The sequence below is a fragment of the Ranitomeya imitator genome, chromosome 2, assembly GCF_032444005.1.
Source record: "Ranitomeya imitator isolate aRanImi1 chromosome 2, aRanImi1.pri, whole genome shotgun sequence".
Classification (NCBI taxonomy): Eukaryota; Metazoa; Chordata; class Amphibia; order Anura; family Dendrobatidae; genus Ranitomeya; species Ranitomeya imitator.
The window spans coordinates 186,454,192-186,476,992 of record NC_091283.1 but is presented as its reverse complement, the minus strand read 5'-3'; the positions used below and the strand labels follow the sequence as shown (position 1 = coordinate 186,476,992).

The 22,801-nt window shown below is 41.3% G+C and overlaps 1 protein-coding gene across 7 annotated transcripts in view; it reads left to right on the top strand.

The window, feature by feature from the left end:
• Positions 1-22,801, top strand: part of ATP2B3 (ATPase plasma membrane Ca2+ transporting 3) — a 315,248-nt gene that overhangs the window by 266,878 nt on the left and 25,569 nt on the right. For all 7 annotated transcript variants that reach the window (XM_069748301.1, XM_069748304.1, XM_069748300.1 and 4 more), the window contains 12 exons: positions 2,368-2,582; positions 3,732-3,974; positions 5,256-5,497; positions 9,540-9,774; positions 10,749-10,928; positions 11,585-11,672; positions 12,488-12,594; positions 13,373-13,564; positions 18,360-18,573; positions 18,653-18,864; positions 19,648-19,755; positions 20,708-20,890. In XM_069748301.1, coding sequence (XP_069604402.1) covers positions 2,368-2,582; positions 3,732-3,974; positions 5,256-5,497; positions 9,540-9,774; positions 10,749-10,928; positions 11,585-11,672; positions 12,488-12,594; positions 13,373-13,564; positions 18,360-18,573; positions 18,653-18,864; positions 19,648-19,755; positions 20,708-20,890 — 2,219 coding nt within the window. The remainder of the gene's footprint in view (positions 1-2,367; positions 2,583-3,731; positions 3,975-5,255; positions 5,498-9,539; positions 9,775-10,748; positions 10,929-11,584; positions 11,673-12,487; positions 12,595-13,372; positions 13,565-18,359; positions 18,574-18,652; positions 18,865-19,647; positions 19,756-20,707; positions 20,891-22,801) is intronic.

Here is a 22,801-nt window from a genome sequence, read left to right as displayed (position 1 = left end):
GGGGAAAGAGTGATCAGGAACTTGGAAGGATTAAAGAAGGAGTGGGCTGGCACACAAAAGAATCGGGGAAGAAGTGGTCAGCATATTAAAGTGCAGGTGAAGGAGTGGTCTGGAGCTTAGGAATCAGCCCAAGAAGAGTAGTCTAGCACATGGATGATCTAGGTAATAGTTGATTTGGCACATGAGAGAGCTGAGTAATGAGTTGTTGGCCCCATAGTTGAGCTGTATAGAGAGTGGTTTGGCAAATGGTAGCTTTGGGGCTACTCGCCTAAACTGTAATGAGTGCTCTTACTTACCAATGGACCTTATGCAGTATAAGCCCCCTGAGAGGACCCCCACTGTCTCCTAGGCTTATCCAATAAGTAGGAAATAGCGACAAGCTGCTACTTCACAAACTATTCCCTAGAGTGACAGGATGGGTTTCCTGATATTTTCCAATCATTCGCTTAAAGTAAATGCCAAAAAAACATTGTTAATGTATTAAAAAATCCTGCTCCCCTGAAAATGCCCGAGCATGCAACACATGCAGGCACGGAAGAGGAATACACAGCGTCAGTCCATGAATGGTGCCTTCAGCCCTATGTAGGTGACCTGAATGGATTTCATATGTTTGAAGATCTGCTTTGATGAATAAGTGAAGTCCACGGTCAGCTCACACCGGTACCCTTGTGTCTTCCATAGAAGCTTGCTACCAGTACTGACAGATCTTTGAACTGAAGCTTTAGTTCTCTGCAATCTATTTTCTTCCCAAACTTCGTCCTCGCTATTGGGTTTGATATACTAGAATCAGAGACATCGGGAAATGAGAGTAGATGTGTTAATGCATTCTTCTGTGAAGTGTGAAATGTTTTTTCTTCTCCCTGTATAGACCTAACACAGAATTTGCTTTTTCATTCTCGAACTAACATATTGTAGATTTCACTGTTGCAATTTTTATATGATGACCATACCGGGGTCCCACACTGATTCCCTCTAGCTGGGTACATGGGCATCCATTGCTAATAATGCACAATGTGCTGGGAAAATTCTGCCTGTCCGAAATCACCACCAGATGGCGCTTAGGAGCTTACTTAAAGGGGTTGGGGACAAACATTTTTTTAACTTTTTTAATGCATGTATTTTTGGCTAAAAATCATTTTCATCATTGGGTTTGACTCCGTAATTTGCACCATTTGCTTCTATAGCCACGTTTACTCAGTTTTATTGCTTGTTGCATTATAGGCTAAATGATAATCCGTCAGTTAGCTCATTCCTATAGTCCAGTGGGAGAATTTCTAACTCTTACCTGTCTTTTTCTGAGCCCTTCTCAGCTGATTTCAAACCACAGACCACATCAAAGTTCAATGTGAAAGGAAACAAAGTCTCTTTAAAAACATAAAAGTGCTACATTTTTATTGCAAAAAAATATTTTGACCCCCAAATACATGTATTTAAGTGGGAAAAAAAAGAAAGTGGAGAACTATATTAAATTATGCAGGAAGCTCTTCAGTTCCCTCTAGTGGTTGTTATAGGCAGACGGAAATGTAATAGTATTAGTTACCTCTATGACTATTTGCCTTTTTTTGGCTACGTGGTTATGTTGGGAATCTGTAGCCATGCATAGGTAAAAAAAATAAGGGAGCGCCAGTGTCTATAAAGAAATTTAATTGAGAATTTTTCAAAATGGCGTCCAAAGTTGACAGTTTTATAAAAAAAAAATGGTGTGAGACTTGGTGCTTTGTGTTAAAGGGCTTCACCTACCCCATCTAATGCTGCTGGTCGTCCTTTCCCCCACTGATCAGGATCCCTATCCAGTGAAAGCATCTCATGGGGACCCCTTCCATAGCTACAATAGGGACCATATATACCGTAAGTGGTCTCCATTGAGTGGATCTCCAGCATTGAGTGGATCTCCAACAATTGCCAAACTACAACTTCTGTAGCATGCTGGGACTTGTATTTTTGCAGTTGCTGGGGTCACAGGTTGGCGATCACTGCCTTATAGGATGAGATCCTTTTAGCACAGAGCACGGGTATGACATGGCGGTAGTATTTTAATAACAGCCCTTTGATTGTAATACTATGGTCCCATATACCCAACAAGACATGTCAGCATTGGGTCCTCTGGTTTTTGTTGAACTACAACCGTCAGTATGATAAGCCTGTAGCGGAGAAATGTAGTCCAGCAGAATCTGAAGAGCCATCGCTTGCAAATCCATGTGATAGGGTAAAATTTGCAACAGAACTGAGTGTGCTGCCATATTCTGTCTCTCTGCCCCTTATTAACCTGGTTTGTTGTCCTCTCTGACTTACCTTCCACCCCTCTTTTCCTTATGCTCCTTTCCTTTCTCCCGTCCCCTTAACACCCCACCCTACCTCCTCCACCAGGTCTGGTGATGTCGGCAATTACAGTCATCATCTTGGTGCTCTACTTTGTGATTGAAACCTTTGTGGTGGAGGGCAAAGTGTGGCTAGCGGAGTGTACCCCTGTCTACGTGCAATACTTTGTCAAATTCTTCATCATTGGAGTTACTGTCCTAGTGGTGGCTGTGCCAGAAGGCCTGCCCCTAGCCGTTACCATCTCTCTAGCCTATTCCGTCAAGGTAAGCAGTAGCGGCTTTGGAAGCTTTACACATCTACACAAAGAGATGCTAATGTTGTAAGAAAGGAACATATACGGTAGCATGTCTTTATATATGTATATTTTATCTTCTATGCACTGGAACATAAAAAAAATACTATAAGGGTAGACTTAGCGTTGATTGCATATCACTATATTTTATTGTGTCATGCATATAGTGATATTCAATTAAGGCTAAGTCTACCCTTATAGTAATTTTTAAGCGTTCCAATGCATAGAAGATAAAAAGGAATGATGTTTGCAAATAGATTAGTCTTCAAATGTTTTGTGTATACAGTTCCTTTGCGTCTCCATAGTAACAGACTTCAGAAACACAGTGTAGTCCGATTCTGAAGTCATACTTCCTTTCCAATTGTTCCCTACAGTTTGCTAATCTACCCACACTATGTTGGCAGGGAGTAAAGGACAGATGCGAGTTCTGCCTAGCAAGCTAGGAGGTCCTGTAGGAGATTATTAATCAAGATTTCATGCCAAGTTTGTTTTTAGGGGTTTCCCAGGACTTAGATATTAATGAACTGTCCTTAGGAAAGGTCATCAATTTCAGACCAGTGGGGGGCCCAACACAGTGTACAGAGCCGAAAGAGCGCAGCTCCCTACATGGAGTGGTTAACCTCCCAATTGAGATTTTCATTGGTTATGGGGTAACATCCATTAGTGACTTTATTCGAGTGCCGATACGAGAGATTTTTTTTTTAGATACCTTCATGAAGTTTTTGAAGCAATTCCCTTTCAATAGGTTAAAAATGATTGGGGCTCAGACCACTGGGAACCCCACCGATCCGAAGAATCTGGGCTCTGAAGAGCTTCATGTGAAGGCAGCGGTGGTCGATCGTGGGCATCATCACTAGATTCATTCTTAGGAGAGTGGCGCAGACCAGCCGAGTGCTCAGCTATCTCCGGTGGTCCCATTAAGAATGAATGGAGCGGCAGTGCTCATGATTAACCACCGCTCAACTTACAGAACCCTGGTTCTCAGGATTGGTGGGGTTCCCGACAGTCATACCCCCAACGATTAACAAGGTAACTTCCAAACTTGAGAATACACCTTTAAGTTTGTTCCATGCCGCCTTTAGATCTGAGCAATATTAAGACGATTGTTGTTGCTTTGCAGAAAATGATGAAGGACAACAACCTTGTGCGACACTTGGATGCTTGTGAGACAATGGGCAATGCCACAGCCATCTGCTCTGACAAAACGGGAACTCTGACAACCAACCGGATGACAGTTGTGCAGTCTTACATTGGAGACGTCCATCATAAAGAGAAGCCGGATCCCAGCAGCCTCAATTCCAAAACCTTAGACCTGCTCGTCAATGCCATTGCCATTAATTGTGCCTACACCACCAAGATACTAGTAAGCTCCTCACCTTCTACTTGGCTTCACATAACTATCAAACATAAGAATGACAATTATTAACAAAAAAGATTTTTAAAAAGTCAAATAAATATAAAAATAGATAAAATAAAATGCATTGTGCCCCAAAGGGTAAAGGAGACTCCTAAATATTCTGCTTCTCTTGTCCCCTCCCACCCATCACACTTTCCATCATCTACATAATCCCAGTCAGCGAATCAGAGAACCTCTGACTATCTAAATGCTCTGTGATTGGCTGTCAATCCTATCACTACCCTGGACCACCAGGGATATTATGAAGAATCCCATCACTGCCCATAGACCACCAGGGATGTTTGTTTTAATCCCTTCACTCCCCTGTACCACCAGGGATGTTACTGTTGATGCTTTCACTCTCCTGGACCACCAGGGATGTTAGTGTTAATCCCTTCACTCCCCTGGCCCACCAGGGATCTTATTGTCAATCCTATCACTACCCTGGACCACCAGGGATATTATGAAGAATCCCATCACTGCCCATAGACCACCAGGGATGTTTGTTTTAATCCCTTCACTCCCCTGTACCACCAGGGATGTTACTGTTGATGCTTTCACTCTCCTGGACCACCAGGGATGTTAGTGTTAATCCCTTCACTCCCCTGGACCACCAGAGAGATGTTAATGTTAATGCCATCACTGTCCTAGACCACCAGTGATGTTACTGTCAACCCCATCACCACGCTGGACCACCAGGGATATTACCAATAATTTCATCACTGCCGTAGACCATATCACTCCTCTGGACAACCAGTGACTTTTTTGTCAATCTTTTCACTACCCTGGACCACCAGGGATAGTATTATTTGTTGGTGCTATATAAATAAAATGTATTATTATTATTCTTTAGTACCCTAGATTATCAGGGATGTTACTGCTGTTCCCATCCCATCGTTATCAGCTATCTAAAGTGTATGTGTGGCTTAAAAGGAAGCAGGAGTATGGAAAATGGTCCATATATCTGAAATAATAGTCTTACTGCCAACGTCAGTCTAGTCAGTACGTCAAGCCATATTAGTACCAGACTGGTTGATACTTCCCCAGCAATGAAAAAGTGGCTGTTTTTTTCCCCAAAAGAGCGCCACTCCTGTCCACAGGATATGATTGGCATTGCAGCTCCAGCCGATTCACTTCAGTGGAGCTGGAACTGCCAACATCACCAGTGGTCGGGTGCTTTTCTAATTTGTACATTTAGCATTTGGTGGCAATAGATTTTCATCCTCATGTCTCTTTTCCTTTTTCAAGCCTCCAGAAAAAGATGGAGCGCTTCCCCAGCAAGTAGGCAATAAAACTGAGTGCGCCCTGCTTGGCTTTGTTCTGGATATGCAACGGGACTACCAGCTGGTGCGAGACCAGATTCCTGAGGAGACGCTCTATAAAGTGTACACCTTCAACTCTGTCCGTAAGTCTATGAGCACCGTCGTGTGCCTGCCTAATGGAGGATTCAGACTGTACAGCAAGGGAGCCTCGGAGATCATCCTGAAGAAGTGAGTGCTCACCCAAAAGCAGACTATGGGTTAGGGACTTTATCTTCGTTCATCTCAAGATTAGCCAGAATGTTATCATCATTGTCAGCTCCGTCTTTGTGGATCTTTCACGTTGGTAGGGATCATCCAAGAAGAACAATCCTTTATTCATCTACCTTCCAGATGAAACTGAAAAATGTGACCATGCATGGTATATGTAAAGCCGACAAATCTGTTGCCCCCTCATTCTGGAGCCTCGTTCCCTGCTTAAAGGTTCAAAAATGACCTAATATTTAAATCAGGTTTCATAATAATTGTTTTTTTCCTCCCATATCCCAATTTGTATTACAAGTAAAAATCTTGCAATTCTCACACCGACCACTGGGGCTTTTTTGGACTCTAACTTCCTGTTGTTCCAGGAAATGCACATGCACATTAGCTGCAATGATCAGACTCTTACCCTCTGCTTTGTATTGAAGCATTTAATGAGTGTGTGCAAAGGTCATGGGGAAAAAAGGGGGGAACAAGCTCAGCAGTGACATCGCATATTGTGATTGGCGGATCCTCTGTTATCAGCTGTATATAGAGGTGTTACCTGTCACTGTAATCCTGCCTCTGCTGATTAGGAGACTGCTGTAAACTCTTCCTGAAAGGACAGGAAGTAGGAGTTTAAAACAGCCAAAAAGCAGTGTAAATTTTTTATTTTTTTTGTAATAACGTTTGAAAGAAAAAAAAAAAACATTCTAAAGAAAATACACTCAACACAAAAACCTGATTTAATCAATAGTCTGATTCAAGGTGAATATTTGGAAAACAGAAGTGCAGTCCAATTGTGCTATCAGTACAGGAGGAAGTAGCTAACTTCTCGGCATGCTTTACATATCATTTATTATTGTTAGTACATTTCTAATGCAATGAAGGCTCCAGCTTTAGGGCTCCTGAATATTGGTATGGTATTGGTCTATGTAGTAATTATTTGCACTATATAGTAGGAACTCTATGTGCTTTGTAATTTATACAGGGACAATATTTCTTCACCAGGATTGACCTAAAATTTCTAAGAAAAAATATAATGGCAACTTTCAGCGGATCCAATATTAAGGGGGCATTCTAGTCTAGAAGCATCCCTTCTGTGGGGTACCGCATGGCGGCATACAGAATGCTTACTTCTTATTTCGGAACAGTAGGTTTTCTGAATGCTGCCATATACAAGACTGGTGACAGCACATGGTGCCTGTAAGGACGTGCAAAGACCCAGGCATCCTGGGTGACCCCGCTACAAACTGCGACATCCGCCTGTCATAGACGGTATGAGCTGAGCCAGCGCCATATAACATGAGTGCCACCCGCGTCTAGCTGCTGTGATTGGAGCAATTCGAACCTCTTGGATGCCGCTGTCAGTAGTACCAGTGGCATTTTAGAGGTTGAGAATGGGGAAGGTGTCACTTCTGATGACTATCAGCGTCCCCCACAACATGATGCCAATTTGCCAAGGTAGCAGGGAGCGCCAACTATGGACCCCATGTCTGCCATGTTTGTACACCCAGGAAGCCGGAGGCTGGGCTTCACAGGAGATCAGTAATTTTGCAATACCTCAATATCACAGTACCAGGTTATTCCAGATTAAAATTCCCCAGGAGAGGATTAATAAAAATAAAAAAAAGTAAAAAAAAAATATATATATTTTTTAATAAATAATAAACTATAAATGTTCATATCACCCTTTCCCCCCCCTTCCAGAACATAAATATAATCTAAAAAAAATAACTAATAACATAAAATGAACTAATAAAATAATATAATATTTATACAATACGGCAAATGGCAAAAAAATTAAATAAAATTGCTGTTTTTTGGTCACTTGGCCTCCATAAAAAATTGAATAAAAAAAGATCAGAAAGTCGTATGGAACCCAAAATGGTATCGACAAAAACTTCAGCTCGTACCGAAAAAACAAACAAAAGAAAAAAACAAGCCATGAAGAATAATTTAAAAAGGTTATAGCGTGTGGGAAGCGAGGAGGAAAAAGCGAAAGTAAAGAAGGGTCTGCTGGGACTATGTCACCCAATGTATAACCCTGGTCATATGCCTATGTTGATGCGTGCCATGACAGTAGCTTACAACCTAGAAATGGCGACACTCTTATGTCTCCTACTTTCCATCCCATCGGTCTTCTCTAGTGAATGGCAGGACATTGCACACAATTAAAGCTTATTCAGCTCGGAGGATGGGACAGTAGGAAATCACGGTTGTGCCAGTGGATTATCGTAGTCGGCCACGTACCATATGCTCCTTAGTAAACTCAGTTCCATTTCTTAGTCTATGCTCCGGCACACCCGGATGGTTATGTTCCTACTTCTGGGAACCATGGAGAAGGCTTAATTAAAGACAGCGGGGCACGCGAGCTGTACAATGTGTCACAATGCCGAGCAAGAAACGTCCGCCTCAACGCATTGTGAACACTGATCTGCATTAATAGGGGAAATCTTCTGCGGACTAAGGCAGATCAGGCGATAACAGGCATTAATATGGCCGGGATTAGTTTGTGATACTACACAGCAGATGCCGGTCATAAGGGTCTCAGTCACCGGCCAAGGAAGGACCATGATCTGGTGCTACTGATATTATAAAAGATTGTAGTATAATGGTCAGGCATGTGCTCCTACCGTCCGGCCACATGTCCCGACTATGTTGTTAAAGCAGCACAAGGGGCATATCCGCAATAAAGTTTGTCTCAGTTTATAAAATGTGATTATCTGGTGTAAATTCCGCTGTTCTCCTGAATCCGGCGATGTTTTTTTTTTTTTCCTGCTCCTCTCCGTTCCTGAGATATGGCCTTCTTTTCCTTGTAAATATTTTTCCCAAGGGGGCGTGGTCCTCAATTTTTTCATGTGGGAGTTTTCTTGAAGACCACTCCTACTTGGATAACTAGACTAGATTTATATACGGGGAAGAGCAGGCCATATCTCAGGAATGGAGAGGCGCAGGAATAAAAGAAAAACATCTCCGAATTCAGGAGAACAGCGGCAATTAAACCAGGTTAAAAAAATCCTTTATTTCTAATATTAGACAACCTTGATTAAAAAGCTATTAAAAAAGGTATAAAATGTTCTGTGTGGTGCACAATGTAATTATCCAAGCCTGAGTCCACCTGCAGAGTCTGTGATCCTCTGAATACATACATATAATTTGTGGGGTAAGCCCAGCGGCAAGTGTTCTATTCCCCTGCAGCGCCTCCTCAGGAGAAGCGAAGCATTACACTGCTTCTACATTGTACGCCAGGGTGAAATTGCAGTTTGTAGCAGCTCTCTCCTTTGGCTAACAGATGTTCCTGACCATGTGTTCTCCTCTGTTATCTCACAAATCGTCAAAGGGGTTTTCCTGTTTTGGAAAAAAATAAGAATTGTGCTTTACAGTTGTGCTCCCTGGCTCCAGCACTGAGTCTCCGCCGCGGCTCGCAGTGCCTATTAGTGAGCTCACTGATTGGCTGCACCGCTGTCGATGTGACAGCACTGCAGACAATAACACACACAGGGAGCGGCAGCAGAGACTTAGCGCTGGGCTCTCGGTGGATGGGTAACGCAGAGTTTTTTAATAAAGAGCAGCTGGGGTGCAGGGGTCTTCCAAAACTGTAAAACCCCTTTAAGGCCGGTTTCACACTTTCCAACATTCATGATCTGAGCAGAGACCACAATTTCTAGATCGAATGAGGGTCTCCTGACCCAAACTCAACAGCCTCATAGACATACAGTATATTTGGGTCAAGAAACCCGATTTTGGTCTGCACCTGTGATACCCCAAATTATGGAATCGGGGGTAGTCAGCGCTCACAGGTCACTACTGATTTTACATCACACTTGTATCAAGTGTGTCAACCAGGACAAAGATTTATTTTGCTGCCTCAGCCTTGTTCCTAAATGCCCTGGCCAGCAGCCCCCTCTTCTAAAACGAAGATAAACCAAAATGACTTGAAATATCAACATTGTAATGTAGCAATGATGGTAATCTCAGCATGAGCATTCTTACATTGGCCCTAATTGATCCCACCTCTCTACATCTCTAGGTGCTCAAATATCCTAAATGGGGCTGGTGACCTCCGCACTTTTCGGCCTCGTGATCGGGATGAGATGGTTAAAAAAGTAATTGAACCCATGGCCTGCGATGGACTACGTACCATATGTGTCGCCTACCGGGATTTTCAAGGAGTGCCGGAACCGGAGTGGGAGAATGAGAATGAGATAGTCGGAGACTTGACTTGTATCTGTGTGGTAGGAATAGAAGATCCCGTCAGGCCTGAGGTGAGTGCTTGACTATAAAGGGACGTACGTAGGGTAGTACGGCTCCATAGGTCGTAGTCCAATAATAAAAATGATACCCGTCTCATAGTAGTCCGATGAGCCAGTGCTGAGAAACTATCCTGTAATACCACCTGTCAATTTGCCTAGGAAGTGCATTGGGGCGAGTCAGTGCACTCCAAGTACATTAATACACCCCAATGCACTTCCAGGATAATTTGCATACGGCATCAAAGCTTAATTTTTCAGTGCTGGCACATTTGGGTTTTTTTTTCGGAAGGTTCCAAGAAATAAAATGGGGTTCTTCCAACCTAGTGGAAGAGATGGCAAATCAGTTCTTCTGGAAAACAGCTCTTCCAGAAGGTTTCTTCCCTTCATTGTTTGCACTACTTGAGATTCAAGGTTTGATGGATGGGTTTTTCACAATACACCGTTTAAAATAACTGGACAAAAGAAATGATAGTAGTCTTCTGGCTGCCAGTTTACAGGAGGAGATGCCAACCAAGGACCAGGAGAGGTGGTGTGGCGGAGTTTCTGAAGGCCTCTTGTTGGCCTATGAGACTGGTAGGCGTAGGCTTGCCAATCATGGGTGTAGTGTGGGCTGTAGACCTTGTGCCTGAGAATAGATTGGGTAGCGGATCTCCTGACCTACTGGACCAAAGGTGTTGGACAGTGACAGAAGTGCAGACAAGGTACCAACTAACCATCACTAATAACTTACATGCATAGAAGTGAACACAGGAAGTTCTGCCGGCTATACAATGCACTTCCTCTCCATACTACACAGACTTGTTTTTGGTTGAGTCTCAGAAAGCATGAAACTTCAGAATAAAGACAACCAAAGGTGGAAGGTACAAGAATAAAATTGTAAATTAGTGAAGAGTTTGAGTTAAATTTGACTACAATAGGATGTGTACTCATGAATGACCCCAAATTAGGTCTCTGTCATCATCCTTACCTGGGTGTTAACTCTACAGGTTCCTGAAGCAATCCGTAAATGCCAACGCGCCGGAATCACAGTCCGTATGGTCACTGGAGATAACATCAATACGGCACGAGCCATTGCTGCAAAGTGTGGCATCATACAACCAGGGGAGGACTTTCTCTGTCTGGAAGGGAAGGAGTTCAACAGGCGTATCAGGAATGAGAAGGGAGAGGTTTGTGTTCTGTCACTTTCAGGGATAATTACGCATTTTTCCTATATACTAAGAAACCATGGAAGCTAATAGGGTAGATTAAATAGGATAAATTATCAAGATTCATATGCAAAATCTTAGCACTAATGATGATGAGGATTTAATAGATGTATTAGATTAAAGAAATAATGATTAAAGGGGATTTGTCGCTTGCCATAAATATGTCTTTTTTTTACCTTGTGTAAATGTCGCTGTTCTCCTGAATCCGGCGCGGTTTTTCTTTTGTTCCTGTTCCTCTCTGGTCCTGAGATATGGCCTCCTCTTCCCTGTATGTAAAGCTAGTCTCTTCAGCAAAGTGGGCGTGGTTCTCATGAAGACACCCACAGTGAACAGTTCATGACCACGCCCACTTTGATTACGCGGCTAGATTTATACACAGGGAAGGTGGTGCGATATCTCAGGAACGGAGAGGCACAGGAAGTAAAGAAGAACAACGCCGGATTCAGGAGAACAGCGGCATTTACATCAGGTAAATAAAATGACAAATTTATGGCAAATGACAGATTCCCTTTCAAATATTTCTCAATTAGATGGTTAATTAATAATACATTGTGAATATGTAAATTATGTGGCATCTACCTATTGCTTTATTGTTACACATGGTTTGATTCTCTCAGATAGAACAGGAACGCCTGGATAAAATCTGGCCAAAGCTAAGAGTCCTTGCCCGGTCTTCACCGACTGATAAACACACGCTGGTAAAAGGTATTCAGTCTTTTATTTTTTCATCTTAAAAACAAAGTTTAAAAGAGATTTTATTTTTAAGTATAACTCCCATTATTCATGCGGCTCACTACTTTGCTTTAGTTCGAATAATGATTAATTATACAAAACTTTATTCACAGTGACATCTAGTGGTATTAACCAGTATTACACTTATTAACTAATGGATTTATAAAAAGGATTTTAGTTTTTACTTATTGTCAAAAAAACATTCAAACCGGCAAACATGCAAAAAAAAAAATCCAAAAATATTTCTAGTGCTAAACTGATAGTTTAGACGCAAAACTTAACACTGCCAACATCCCATATAACGGTAACATGGATACTGTTATAGGCTGTGCTGGTTATTATCATGGGTAAATTAATGTTGAATATCAATACATTAAGATTGAAGGGACTAGAAGCTAGGATAGAGATATAGAAACTGGTAAACTTGAAGCCATGAGTGGCAAAGGCAAATTTGTGCAAAATTTGGGATATTTACATTCTGCCCCAAAGGCTATCAGTGAATGACTCCAAACTGCCAATTTGGGACACTACTTTGAAGGACCCATTACACCCATGCATTACACAAAAAGTCCATTGATTTCAAAAGAAAAGGTGTAATTCCTTTTTTGTCCTGTGGAGGCAGTGCAGGGAAATTTAACGCTTACTGAAAGGTTCCATCGATCGTTAAAGATTTCCAGCAATAATGCTCAATGTGATCGGCACTAAGAAAAACAAATTGACAAAAGTGGACTATCAAACTAATGACAAATATCGTGTCTGTGAATTAAATTCTTGTATCTCATTTTCAGGGATAATTGATAGCACAATTGGTGAACAACGTCAAGTGGTGGCGGTGACGGGAGATGGCACCAATGATGGCCCGGCTCTTAAAAAAGCAGATGTTGGCTTTGCCATGGTAAATTAATACATATAGTGGGATGTTATAAAATGATTACAAACACGTTGAAAGTTAAAGGGGTTGTCCAACTTTGGGGACAATTTAATTGGGGATTTTTTTTCTACTTAAATACATGTATTCGGGGCTAAAAATAATTTTTGAGTGTCATTAAAACTTTTTGCAATATTTCACTATATATATATATATATATATATATATATATATATATATATATATATATATATTCTCCCATTCTTCTGTCTGCAGCCATCAGGCAAAGTAAACTTGGTCCCTTTTTAACATGGCTGTTCTCCAGGCAAAAAGATAGGGAGGATCAGAAAGAAATAGATCCCTTTGTTTTTTGGACTGATTGTCTCTGGAACCTGCACATGGACCATTAAGTCATTAAAATAAAAATTAAAAAATAACAGGAATAATATTAAAAAAAATTTCTTGTACCCCCCCCCCACTCCAATAGGAATTAACTCCCCCCCCCAATACAAAATAATCACATAACTGGAAAGGGCTGGGGGGCAGCTTGCTACTGCAGAAAGCTTCTCCCACCACTCTGTTTGCAGTGGAGACCAAATTCTGCCCCTTAAAAGGTGAAGCGATGCCAGTAGACCTGTGTCTGCTGGGATCATTCCTGGGGCTTCTCTGCTGGAGGTCCACCTCTAGACAGCGGGGTAAGGTGGCGTTATGGCTGGTAGGTTCCCTCCACATTACAGATGCTTATGGATTTCTCCAAGTCCATTGACCATTTACATTCTGATTTTTGGTGACTTTTTGTACCTAGGGTTTGGCTGGCACAGATGTGGCCAAGGAAGCCTCAGATATCATCTTAACGGACGACAACTTCTCCAGCATAGTCAAAGCCGTTATGTGGGGCCGCAACGTGTATGACAGCATTTCCAAATTTCTTCAGTTCCAACTAACTGTCAATGTGGTGGCGGTGATTGTGGCGTTTACTGGGGCCTGTATCACTCAGGTTAGTATGTACTGCTTTATTGCGGGGGGTAAAGACTTGGGCCCTGGCGTCTGGCGGAGGTTTGAAGGCCCCTCTTTATCACGCTGGCTTTATACGTGGCACATAAGGACCCTGTTACAGATGGTGCGTTGGCACATAATTGTGGCATAACCATTCTTCGTGATGGGGCAGTGATTGGCATAGCCATATGTGTTGTAGGAGTAGCAATAGCCACCACTCCATTCAACATCTTGGAAGGCCCGCCATCATGATGGCAGAGCAGAAGGCATGGTGCCCTATCATACTAATTTCCTAGTTGCCAACAGTCCCAAAGATTCCAGGACTTTTTGGAGTCCTTATGAATTTCGGCCTGGTTGAAAACGCCAATGTTGAGTCATTCCTAGGGTTGGACTTAAAGGGTTATTCCCCCCAAAAGAAGGATATAGGATAATAGGGTAAGGGATAACTTGCAGATAGCTGTGGGTCCAATCACCGGTACCTCCAGGGATCCCAAAATCAGGGCTGTGGTGTGCATGCATGGCCTCTGCTCCAGCAGTTACATAGACAATAGATGGAGCTGAGGCTGATGATGTGCACCTCCATTCAGAATGGGAATGCAGAGCCCCGATCTCAGGATCTGGGGGGTCACAGCGGTTGGACCTCTAGCGTTCAGCAAGTTATCCCCTACAACATGGTTATTATTATTATTATTATACATTTTTATAGCGCCATTTATTCCATGGCGCTTTACATGTGAATACGAGGCAAATATAGACAAATACATTAAACATGAGCAGATAACAGGCACACGGGTACATAAGGAGGGAGGACCCTGCCCGCGAGGGCTCACAGTCTGCAGGGGATGGGTGATGAAACACTAGGAGAGGGTAGGGCAGGTTGCGCGGCGGTTCAGTAACTTCAGTTAGGGAATAGCTTACTTTTTGGGAATAGCCGCCATTGGGGAGTATGCACTATATGGAGTCATCCTGCCTTATGATATGTGTATTTGGTGGGGATGGGGAGCGGGGGCATATATGTAATTCCTATTTTGGTATGGCCATTGTTCCTGAATCCTGATTTATGTATTTTGGAATGCAGAGGCTTCCCGGCGGCAGCAGCTGAACCTTTATCAGATTTTACAATATAAATAATTGCAGCCTTTTGTGCTTTTCTATTATACGGGCCTGTGAATAGAGTACATTTTTTTAGGGCTGCGTGGGAGAAATGGCCGGGTTCGAAACGTTTTCTTGCTAAAGCAGGACTTCCTAAAATATTCACAGCGCTCTCCCCAGGGACGGCAGCAAGGATGATGAGTTTTGCCAGATGCACATAGATTCAGATTACTATTCTAATCTTATGGAAATAGAGTTCTAGTGTTGTAGGAAATGTTATAGGTAAATTTCCGCAGGGTTATTCTCCAATGCTTCATAATCTGTATTTTGAGTATTGTTAGAAAAGGAATCTGTGGTTTGTTTGTTTTTTTTAAACAGCGCCACCCTTGTTAATAGGTTACATGTGGTATTGCAACTCAGCAAAATTTATTTGAATAGGAATGTGCCAAAGTGTCAGACATACATAGAAGACAAGGGGTGACATTCTTGTGCTGGTGGACACCTGAGACAGGAGGACATGACTTTGTTTTCTCCCCATTCCCTACTCATAATTCCCCCAAACCTATGTTTTTTAAGGCTGGGTTTACATCACATTTCAGGCACGCTCCTTTGGGGGTTCTGTCTTAATCTCCCAAAAAACTGAGCCATAGTCTTAAATTAGTAAATGGAGTTCACTGGGCTATTGTTTCCAACTTCACAGTAGCGCTCTCGGTCTTGTCTGATACCAACCCTATCACCTTGAACAGAATGGCACTGGTCAGATTGGTCCCTGAGCAAAAGGAAAACTATAAGGTGACAATGTCACATCTCCATTTTCAGGATCTGTGAGGGTCCAGAATGCCCTCTTCAAGCCTTCATGGAAATCCATCATGCCTACTCATTTTTTTTATATAGTACTGTCCGAAAGCTGATAATGATCATCATAGGTGATAATGATCATCATTTTCATATACCATCATTAACTGGAACAGAAACACCTGTGTATGATGCATAAAACCAGGTGAGGAACAGGCCAAACTCTGCTACAAAGGTGAGGTTGTGGAAGACAGGCTCATGCCACAGGTCATACATACACCATTGCAAGACTGAGCACAGCAACAAGATACAAGGTAGTTATACTGCATCAACAAGGATTCTCCAAGGCAAAAATTTCTAAGCTGATTGGGGTAACAATATGTGCTTTACAAGCTCTTTTGAAGAAGCACCAAAAAAATGGTCTACGTTGTGGACCATAGACGCAGTAGCTGGCCAAGGAACCTTAGTGCAGCGGATGAAAGACACATCATGTCTACCTACTTTGAAATCAGAAGATGTCCAGCAGTGCCATCAGCTCAGAACTAACAAACAGTGGGACACCGCAACATCTGTCTACCGTCTGCCCTAAAGGAAGAATTGTGGCCAAAATTCCAAATCTTTGACATGGAAACATGGCAAAGTGATGCACCTATCCACAAAAACAGGACCAGGGGTGCAGAAAAATGGCAACAGGTGCAAACTTCTCCAAAGAGCTGGAGAGCGGCACAATAATGAGAATTGCACCAACAAAGAAGCACAGTGGATGGTCCTCCATGTTTGGGACTGCATTCTTACTTTGCCACTCCTGGCTAAAGTTTTTGCACAGTAGTGTATATATGGTCCCAACTGCCACAGAAGCCAGGGTGTATGTTCTCTGGATCTTCACTCATTCATACAACGCGTTTTGAAGTCAGGTGGACTCCTTCAACGGGAACGGTATGTTATACAGAGCCCTTATGTAGAGGATGAAACAGACTACTACACAGCTTAAACATTAAATAATTAAAACAACAATTTATACATGCTACATGTGTAAAATTTGCAGCAAAGAACCATTTGTTGTATATAAATGTGAATTATGTTGAGTATACGTATGATATCTTAAAATGTGGGAAAAGTGGTCGCTAGAAAATTCAACATAGTTAACACTTTCACTGTTAGCGATAGTGAGGGAGATATTTCAGGTGTTTCACCCCCAGTTAGGCAAATCTCTTAATAGATTTGAGTCCCTCTTTATCGGACGGACCCTCCTGACGATTGGTCGCATTTTATTTTTTTAAAGATTTATAGATGATTTGTTTTTCACATGGTTCGGTTCCAATATTGAAGCACAAGAATTTGTGGATGAACAAAATAAAAATCACTGGGGAATAACATTTACTCATTCCTTTTCCCAACATAGTATCGTTTTTTTTAGCTTTCAAAATATCAGAAGACAGTAAGAGGAATATTGTAACTTCGACACGCTTGAAAAACATCGATGTCAACAGATATCCTGAATTTTCTAGTGGCCACTTTCCCAAATGGTTAAAATAAGTCCATATGGACAATATTGGAGGATTAAGAAGCATTGTAATCTAGATAAAGATTTTTTTTTGAGAGTTAATCAAAGATATTGGAAAAGAGATTCCTTGAAAAATGAAACCCTAAAAATATTCTTGAAGATGCGTTTAATCACACCAAAACTCCAAAACAGTCAGAATGCCTTTCCCAAAAAAACAACAAAATGAAAAATCTAATCAATAAGCAACCTCAGAACGGAGAAAAACGATAAGATCAAATCTGAACCTGATGATGGCAAATTAAAATACAGCTTTATAACAACCTTCAACTCAATCGTGGTCCAAACATTGGTCCACTATTCAAAGTGAGTCATGGCCCTTTACTGTCAAAGGTTCTACCCCCAAATCCAAAAGGTCCCAACCTCTTTGTTGTAGAATAAATAAATATAGATATAATATAAAAAAAATGGGGTTTTGAGCCATAGATTATCTAGACATTGTTTTGTTAGGACACAAGAAACACAGCACAAGTCTAAGACTTACTTTAGAGCACAAACGTGATCACGTTATAAATAGATATTAGAAACTAATAAATCGACTGTCCAACTGGATTTTCAAGTTATCCACGCTGGCACCTGTAGGATGGAATGAAACCATTGAAAACCCAAGATAGGGTGTCAAGTTCCTGCAGATCCACAGTCAGAAGGAGTCTGCAGATATTAACAAAATGTTTATTTTTTTACAATTTTAAGATATCATACGTATACTCAACATAATTCACATTTATGTACAACAAATGTTTCTTTGCAGCAAATTTTACGTATGTGATTTGTATAAATTGTTGTTTTTAATTTATTTTTTTAAGCGGTGTAGAAGTCTCTTCCCTCCCCTATATAAGGGAGGTGGCTCTGTACAATAAACTATACCTGATGAAGGAGTGAACTTCTAAACACGTTCTATGAATGACTGAAGATCCAGAGAACGTACACTCTTGTCTTCACTATGGCAGCGCCCAGGAATTACCGCTCTTTTTTCCTATTTGAGAAATATTTTGGGGGGATTTTCACTAGGGCAATGCCAGACAAGGAAGCAGAGCACTGTTGGGAGGGTTGGTGTTCAATGACTAGATTTAAAGGGGTTTCAGGAGATTAGAGGACAAATATCTACTCTTTCACTTATTTCTTTTATATAAAATAACAGCACCACTTTTATCTAAAAGCTGTTTCTAGTATTGCAGTTAAGCCAAATTACTTGACTGAGACTAAGCTACAGAACCTGGCACAACCTAAGCTACAGAACCTGGCACAATATAGTACCTGGCACAACCTAACCTATACATTTATACTAGGGTGGCGCACTTTGGTCCTTCTTTATTTATGTATTATACTTCTTTATTTCTTTATTTAGGACTCACCATTAAAAGCAGTACAGATGCTCTGGGTCAACCTTATTATGGACACATTTGCTTCACTGGCTCTAGCAACAGAACCCCCTACGGAATCATTGCTCCTACGTAAACCTTACGGCAGAAACAAGCCCCTTATATCTCGCACCATGATGAAAAACATCCTTGGCCATGCAGTTTACCAGCTCGTAATCATATTCACTTTGCTATTCGTTGGTAGGTATTCCTAAAGCTGGACTCAATCATGGGCCAATGAACGCAGAGTTAGGAAGTTGACTTATTTTTCCTTCTCTAGGAGAAATCATCTTTGACATCGACAGCGGTAGAAACGCTCCTTTGCACTCGCCACCTTCTGAACATTACACCATCATTTTTAACACCTTTGTCATGATGCAGTTGTTTAATGAAATCAATGCCCGTAAAATCCACGGAGAGAGGAATGTTTTTGACGGAATTTTTGCAAATCCAATTTTCTGTAGCATAGTGCTGGGAACGTTTGGAGTCCAGGTGAGGATCTGCGAATAAAGAACAAATATTAGATTTGTTGATAAATCCATGGAGGGAAATTTTAACCTAACTTATCTTCTAACATGGGTGGGCTTCTGGGAACCGAGACCACTTCAGATTTCTAAAACCAAGAGGTGATGGTACTCAGCAGAGTGCTCAAATGCAATGGTGTCGGACATTTCCACATGTGGAACCCTCCAAAGCACTTTCTTCTTGCAGAGAATAAAAACTTTATGTTTACATTTTTGTGCTGTTGAACATGGTAAACCCATGCTTATGGGAAAGACATATTGGTAAACGGATCCCCTAGGTTGCAGCTATTCCATGTTCTGCCATATCATGCCTCCGTATAGTTTTACACAGTGAAACCTCAATGGGGCAACCAGCCAAAATTTCATTCTAAATGGTTTTCTAAAGAGTTGGTCCTTTCAAGAAAGAAGGCCAGCATGCATAGAAAATGCTAGATCTGACAATCGGACATAGGAAATCTAGTCTAGATCAAGAGGTGGTCTTCTAAAAAAGGGTATTTTGAAAAGGTTTCATTAACTTTTGCATAGATTTTATCAATAGTGGTTAAAACAGGTCAGATAGATGATTTGGACCATATTCCGCATGGGACGGCAAAGGTGGGATTGAGCAGACTTGCATAAATAAGGGAGCATTTGTGGATCACTTTATGACTAGTATGTGAGACATAAAACGTTCCTCAATTTATGTTTCAAGTGATGGGAGGAAGGTGACATCAAAATAGTTCATACTTTTTATACTGCCATCTTGTTTTAGATTTTGATCGTCCAGTTCGGAGGAAAACCCTTCAGCTGTTCACCTTTAAACACTCAGCAATGGCTCTGGTGTCTCTTCGTTGGAGTGGGAGAACTTGTTTGGGGGCAGGTAAGATAACACATTTTGATTCTCTACTATCCTATCCTATCATCTTTTATCCTGGTCATTCTCTCCTATTGAAAGATGCACCTGAATGTCAGAGACATTTCACATGAGGTGGCCATAGCTGTGGAATGGTCAATACTTCAAGTAACCCACAATCCAAACTTTTTCCACTATGTATTGTTAGAATAGAAATCTCTCCTACTTAGGATGCAATGAGAACAGAATAAATACACAGGCATGTGAGTTCCAATAATCTCCAAGGCTTTACTGAATGTTCATTTATTTTATACCCCTCATAAATAGAGGCATTCCGTACATTAATTTAGTTGGTTCATACTTAACAGCAAATAGCAGAATTCATAGCTGCATATCCAGCTTAGTCACACCCCTCAACGGTTCTTTTCAGTGCATTTTTGTGAGAGCTATTACACCCTGTGAGATTTGAGAGACCTGAAGACAATAACTCCTTCTTTAGTGTAGAAAAAGGAAGATGAAGTAAGACACCTCTGGTTGCATTTAGACCTTAGGCCTCATAAACATTAGACAAATTATGGATCTCACATCTTTTACACATGGCTTAATTCTGGTTTGAACTGAATTATCTTTGGCCCGCCAAAAAAAATAATATATATATATATATATATATATATATATTCCACCCTATAGCTATAGGGAATATCATCAGTGAGAACAAATAGGTTGTTTGTGACCCACCAAAATGTTCCAGACCCTGGCAGCAAAAGAACTGCTCCAAAGTTATCTACATGGCGGATGGTTTTCTACTGGTTCTCATACTTCATATAATGGCAGTGTCCAATCATTCCTGTAGAACCTGGATCCAGTGCGCACCCCAATCCATGTACATATGGCCCATTTTCTCCTTCAAACATATTTTCTTATCTTGTTTGGGTACTAACTTTTTGGGTGCTCACCCGGATGGTCAACTCTCTTCCAGGTCATTTCCACCATTCCCACCAGCCATTTGAAGTGTTTGAAGGAAGCAGGGCATGGGCCTGGTAAAGATGAAATAACAGACGAGGAGATGGCTGAGGATGAAGAAGAAATTGACCATGCAGAACGAGAGCTTAGAAGAGGTCAAATCCTCTGGTTCCGTGGACTGAACCGAATCCAAACACAGGTATGGCTTTCTTTCATGAGATATCTCAGTAGGCCGATGATAATCACCAGCTAGAGAGAAAGATCTCGGAGACTGGGGAAGGGGGATAAACTGTGATAGTGCATGCCCGGCTAATAATCTGTTTGACAACTCTGTGCATGAATTAATCATCTGAATGTTTTGTTTCAATAACATTTCTCTTCTACCCAGAATGACCGCGATGAAGAGCGAGACAGAGATTAGATAACACAACACCAAACTCTTCCCTTCTATACCATTCCAAGGGAATCTATCATTATTTTATATGTTACATTTGTCTTCTGGAATTCATTGGAAAGAACAATTCAGTATTTAAAATAATGTTTTTATAAGTTTTTTTTCAAGTAGACAGTCCAATACTACATAGGAAAGAACATTCATTTTCCCTAGAAGATTCCAATATTGAGTAGGGAGCAATGTAGACCTTTAGGCTCTTCTACAGAGTAGGCCATGTGTATGGATACACCTGGGGGCCATGTATATGGATACACCTAAATAAAATGGGAATGGTTGGTGATATCAACTTCCTGTTTGTGGCATGTTAGTATATGGGATGGGGGAAACTTTTCAAGATGTGTGGTGACCATGGTGGCCATTTTGTAGTCAGCCATTTTGGATCCAACTTTATAAATGGCCCACCCAGGTGTATCCATATAAATGGCCCACCCTGTAGATTTACAAGTAAGCCTGAGATAAGGAGCCATCAGAGATGGCACGCATGATTCACCAGGTTGGAGATTGACAACAAGCTAAAGTAATTGCCATTTTCATTGATCTAAAATTTAAAGTGAACCTGTCAACAGGTATTAAGACCCCAAAACTAACCAATGTCCCTGTAATGTTGATATTGTCCACACCATTGTTTTATGAATTGGTGCCACTGTCTTATAGAAATACATTGATGAATTTTCATTCTTGTCCCTACACTTACAGCTCTATGGTCTCTCTCCCTCTTTCCCCGCCCAGTGCCGGCCTCCTGTTAGTGACTGACAGGTCACTCTTCCGTCACCTCCTCCCCTACCCAAGATGTCGTGCAAGTGCAGTCATTCCCAGGGTTGGCATAGATTGGCGAGTTCTCGGGTGGGAGAGCAGGTCACAGAAAAGAGCGATCTGTCAGTCACGGACAGGAGGGTGGTGGTGTGTGGAGAAGAGAAGAGAGGCTGGAGAGCTTTAAGTGCATGCCATCTCCTCTACAATTGAGGCCTCTTTGGATGAAAATTTGCCTATGGATCTCTATAAAAAGAAGCCATGTACCTATAAAGTTATGGACAAAATTGACAATACAGAAAATTTATATACATGACATTAGTTTTGAATCTAAAAAAATCTGTTGACAAGTTCCCTCAAAGTAAAATTCTCATTATGTCAAAAATGGTGAAAGAAAATCCCATTCTACATTTTTCGACTGAGTCCATGGTACGTGCTCTTGCTGTGCTCCTGCCGTCTCTAGGTGAGATAACACAATATGATAGATTCTCTTTCATTCCTAAACTGTGATTTACCAAAGAAACAATTTTTAATATCTGCTTTTGTCATTTTCACCATAGAAGTGACTCGTTAAAGACACCCAAACCTTCTGGTAGATCATCATACATGAACAAGTATTACAGGAGAACTAAATATAGTGTGGTAAAAATGTGTGTGTCGGGGGGGATTGTGGGGAAACAAATGTAAACCACCCCTGAATTTCCTCACTTTATAGCTCCATTTCCATTAATTTTACTTTGTCTCATAAAGTAATTAAACTTGGGAAATGTTAAATCTTGTCTGGGTGTCCCAGGAGATCAGCCATGTGCCCCTTTTCCTCTACTCATTTTCTTGTGTCTGGCTGTAAGACAACTGTCTGAAGAAGGAGCCTCTAACCCTCTGTTTTGTAAAAATAATACATAAAGA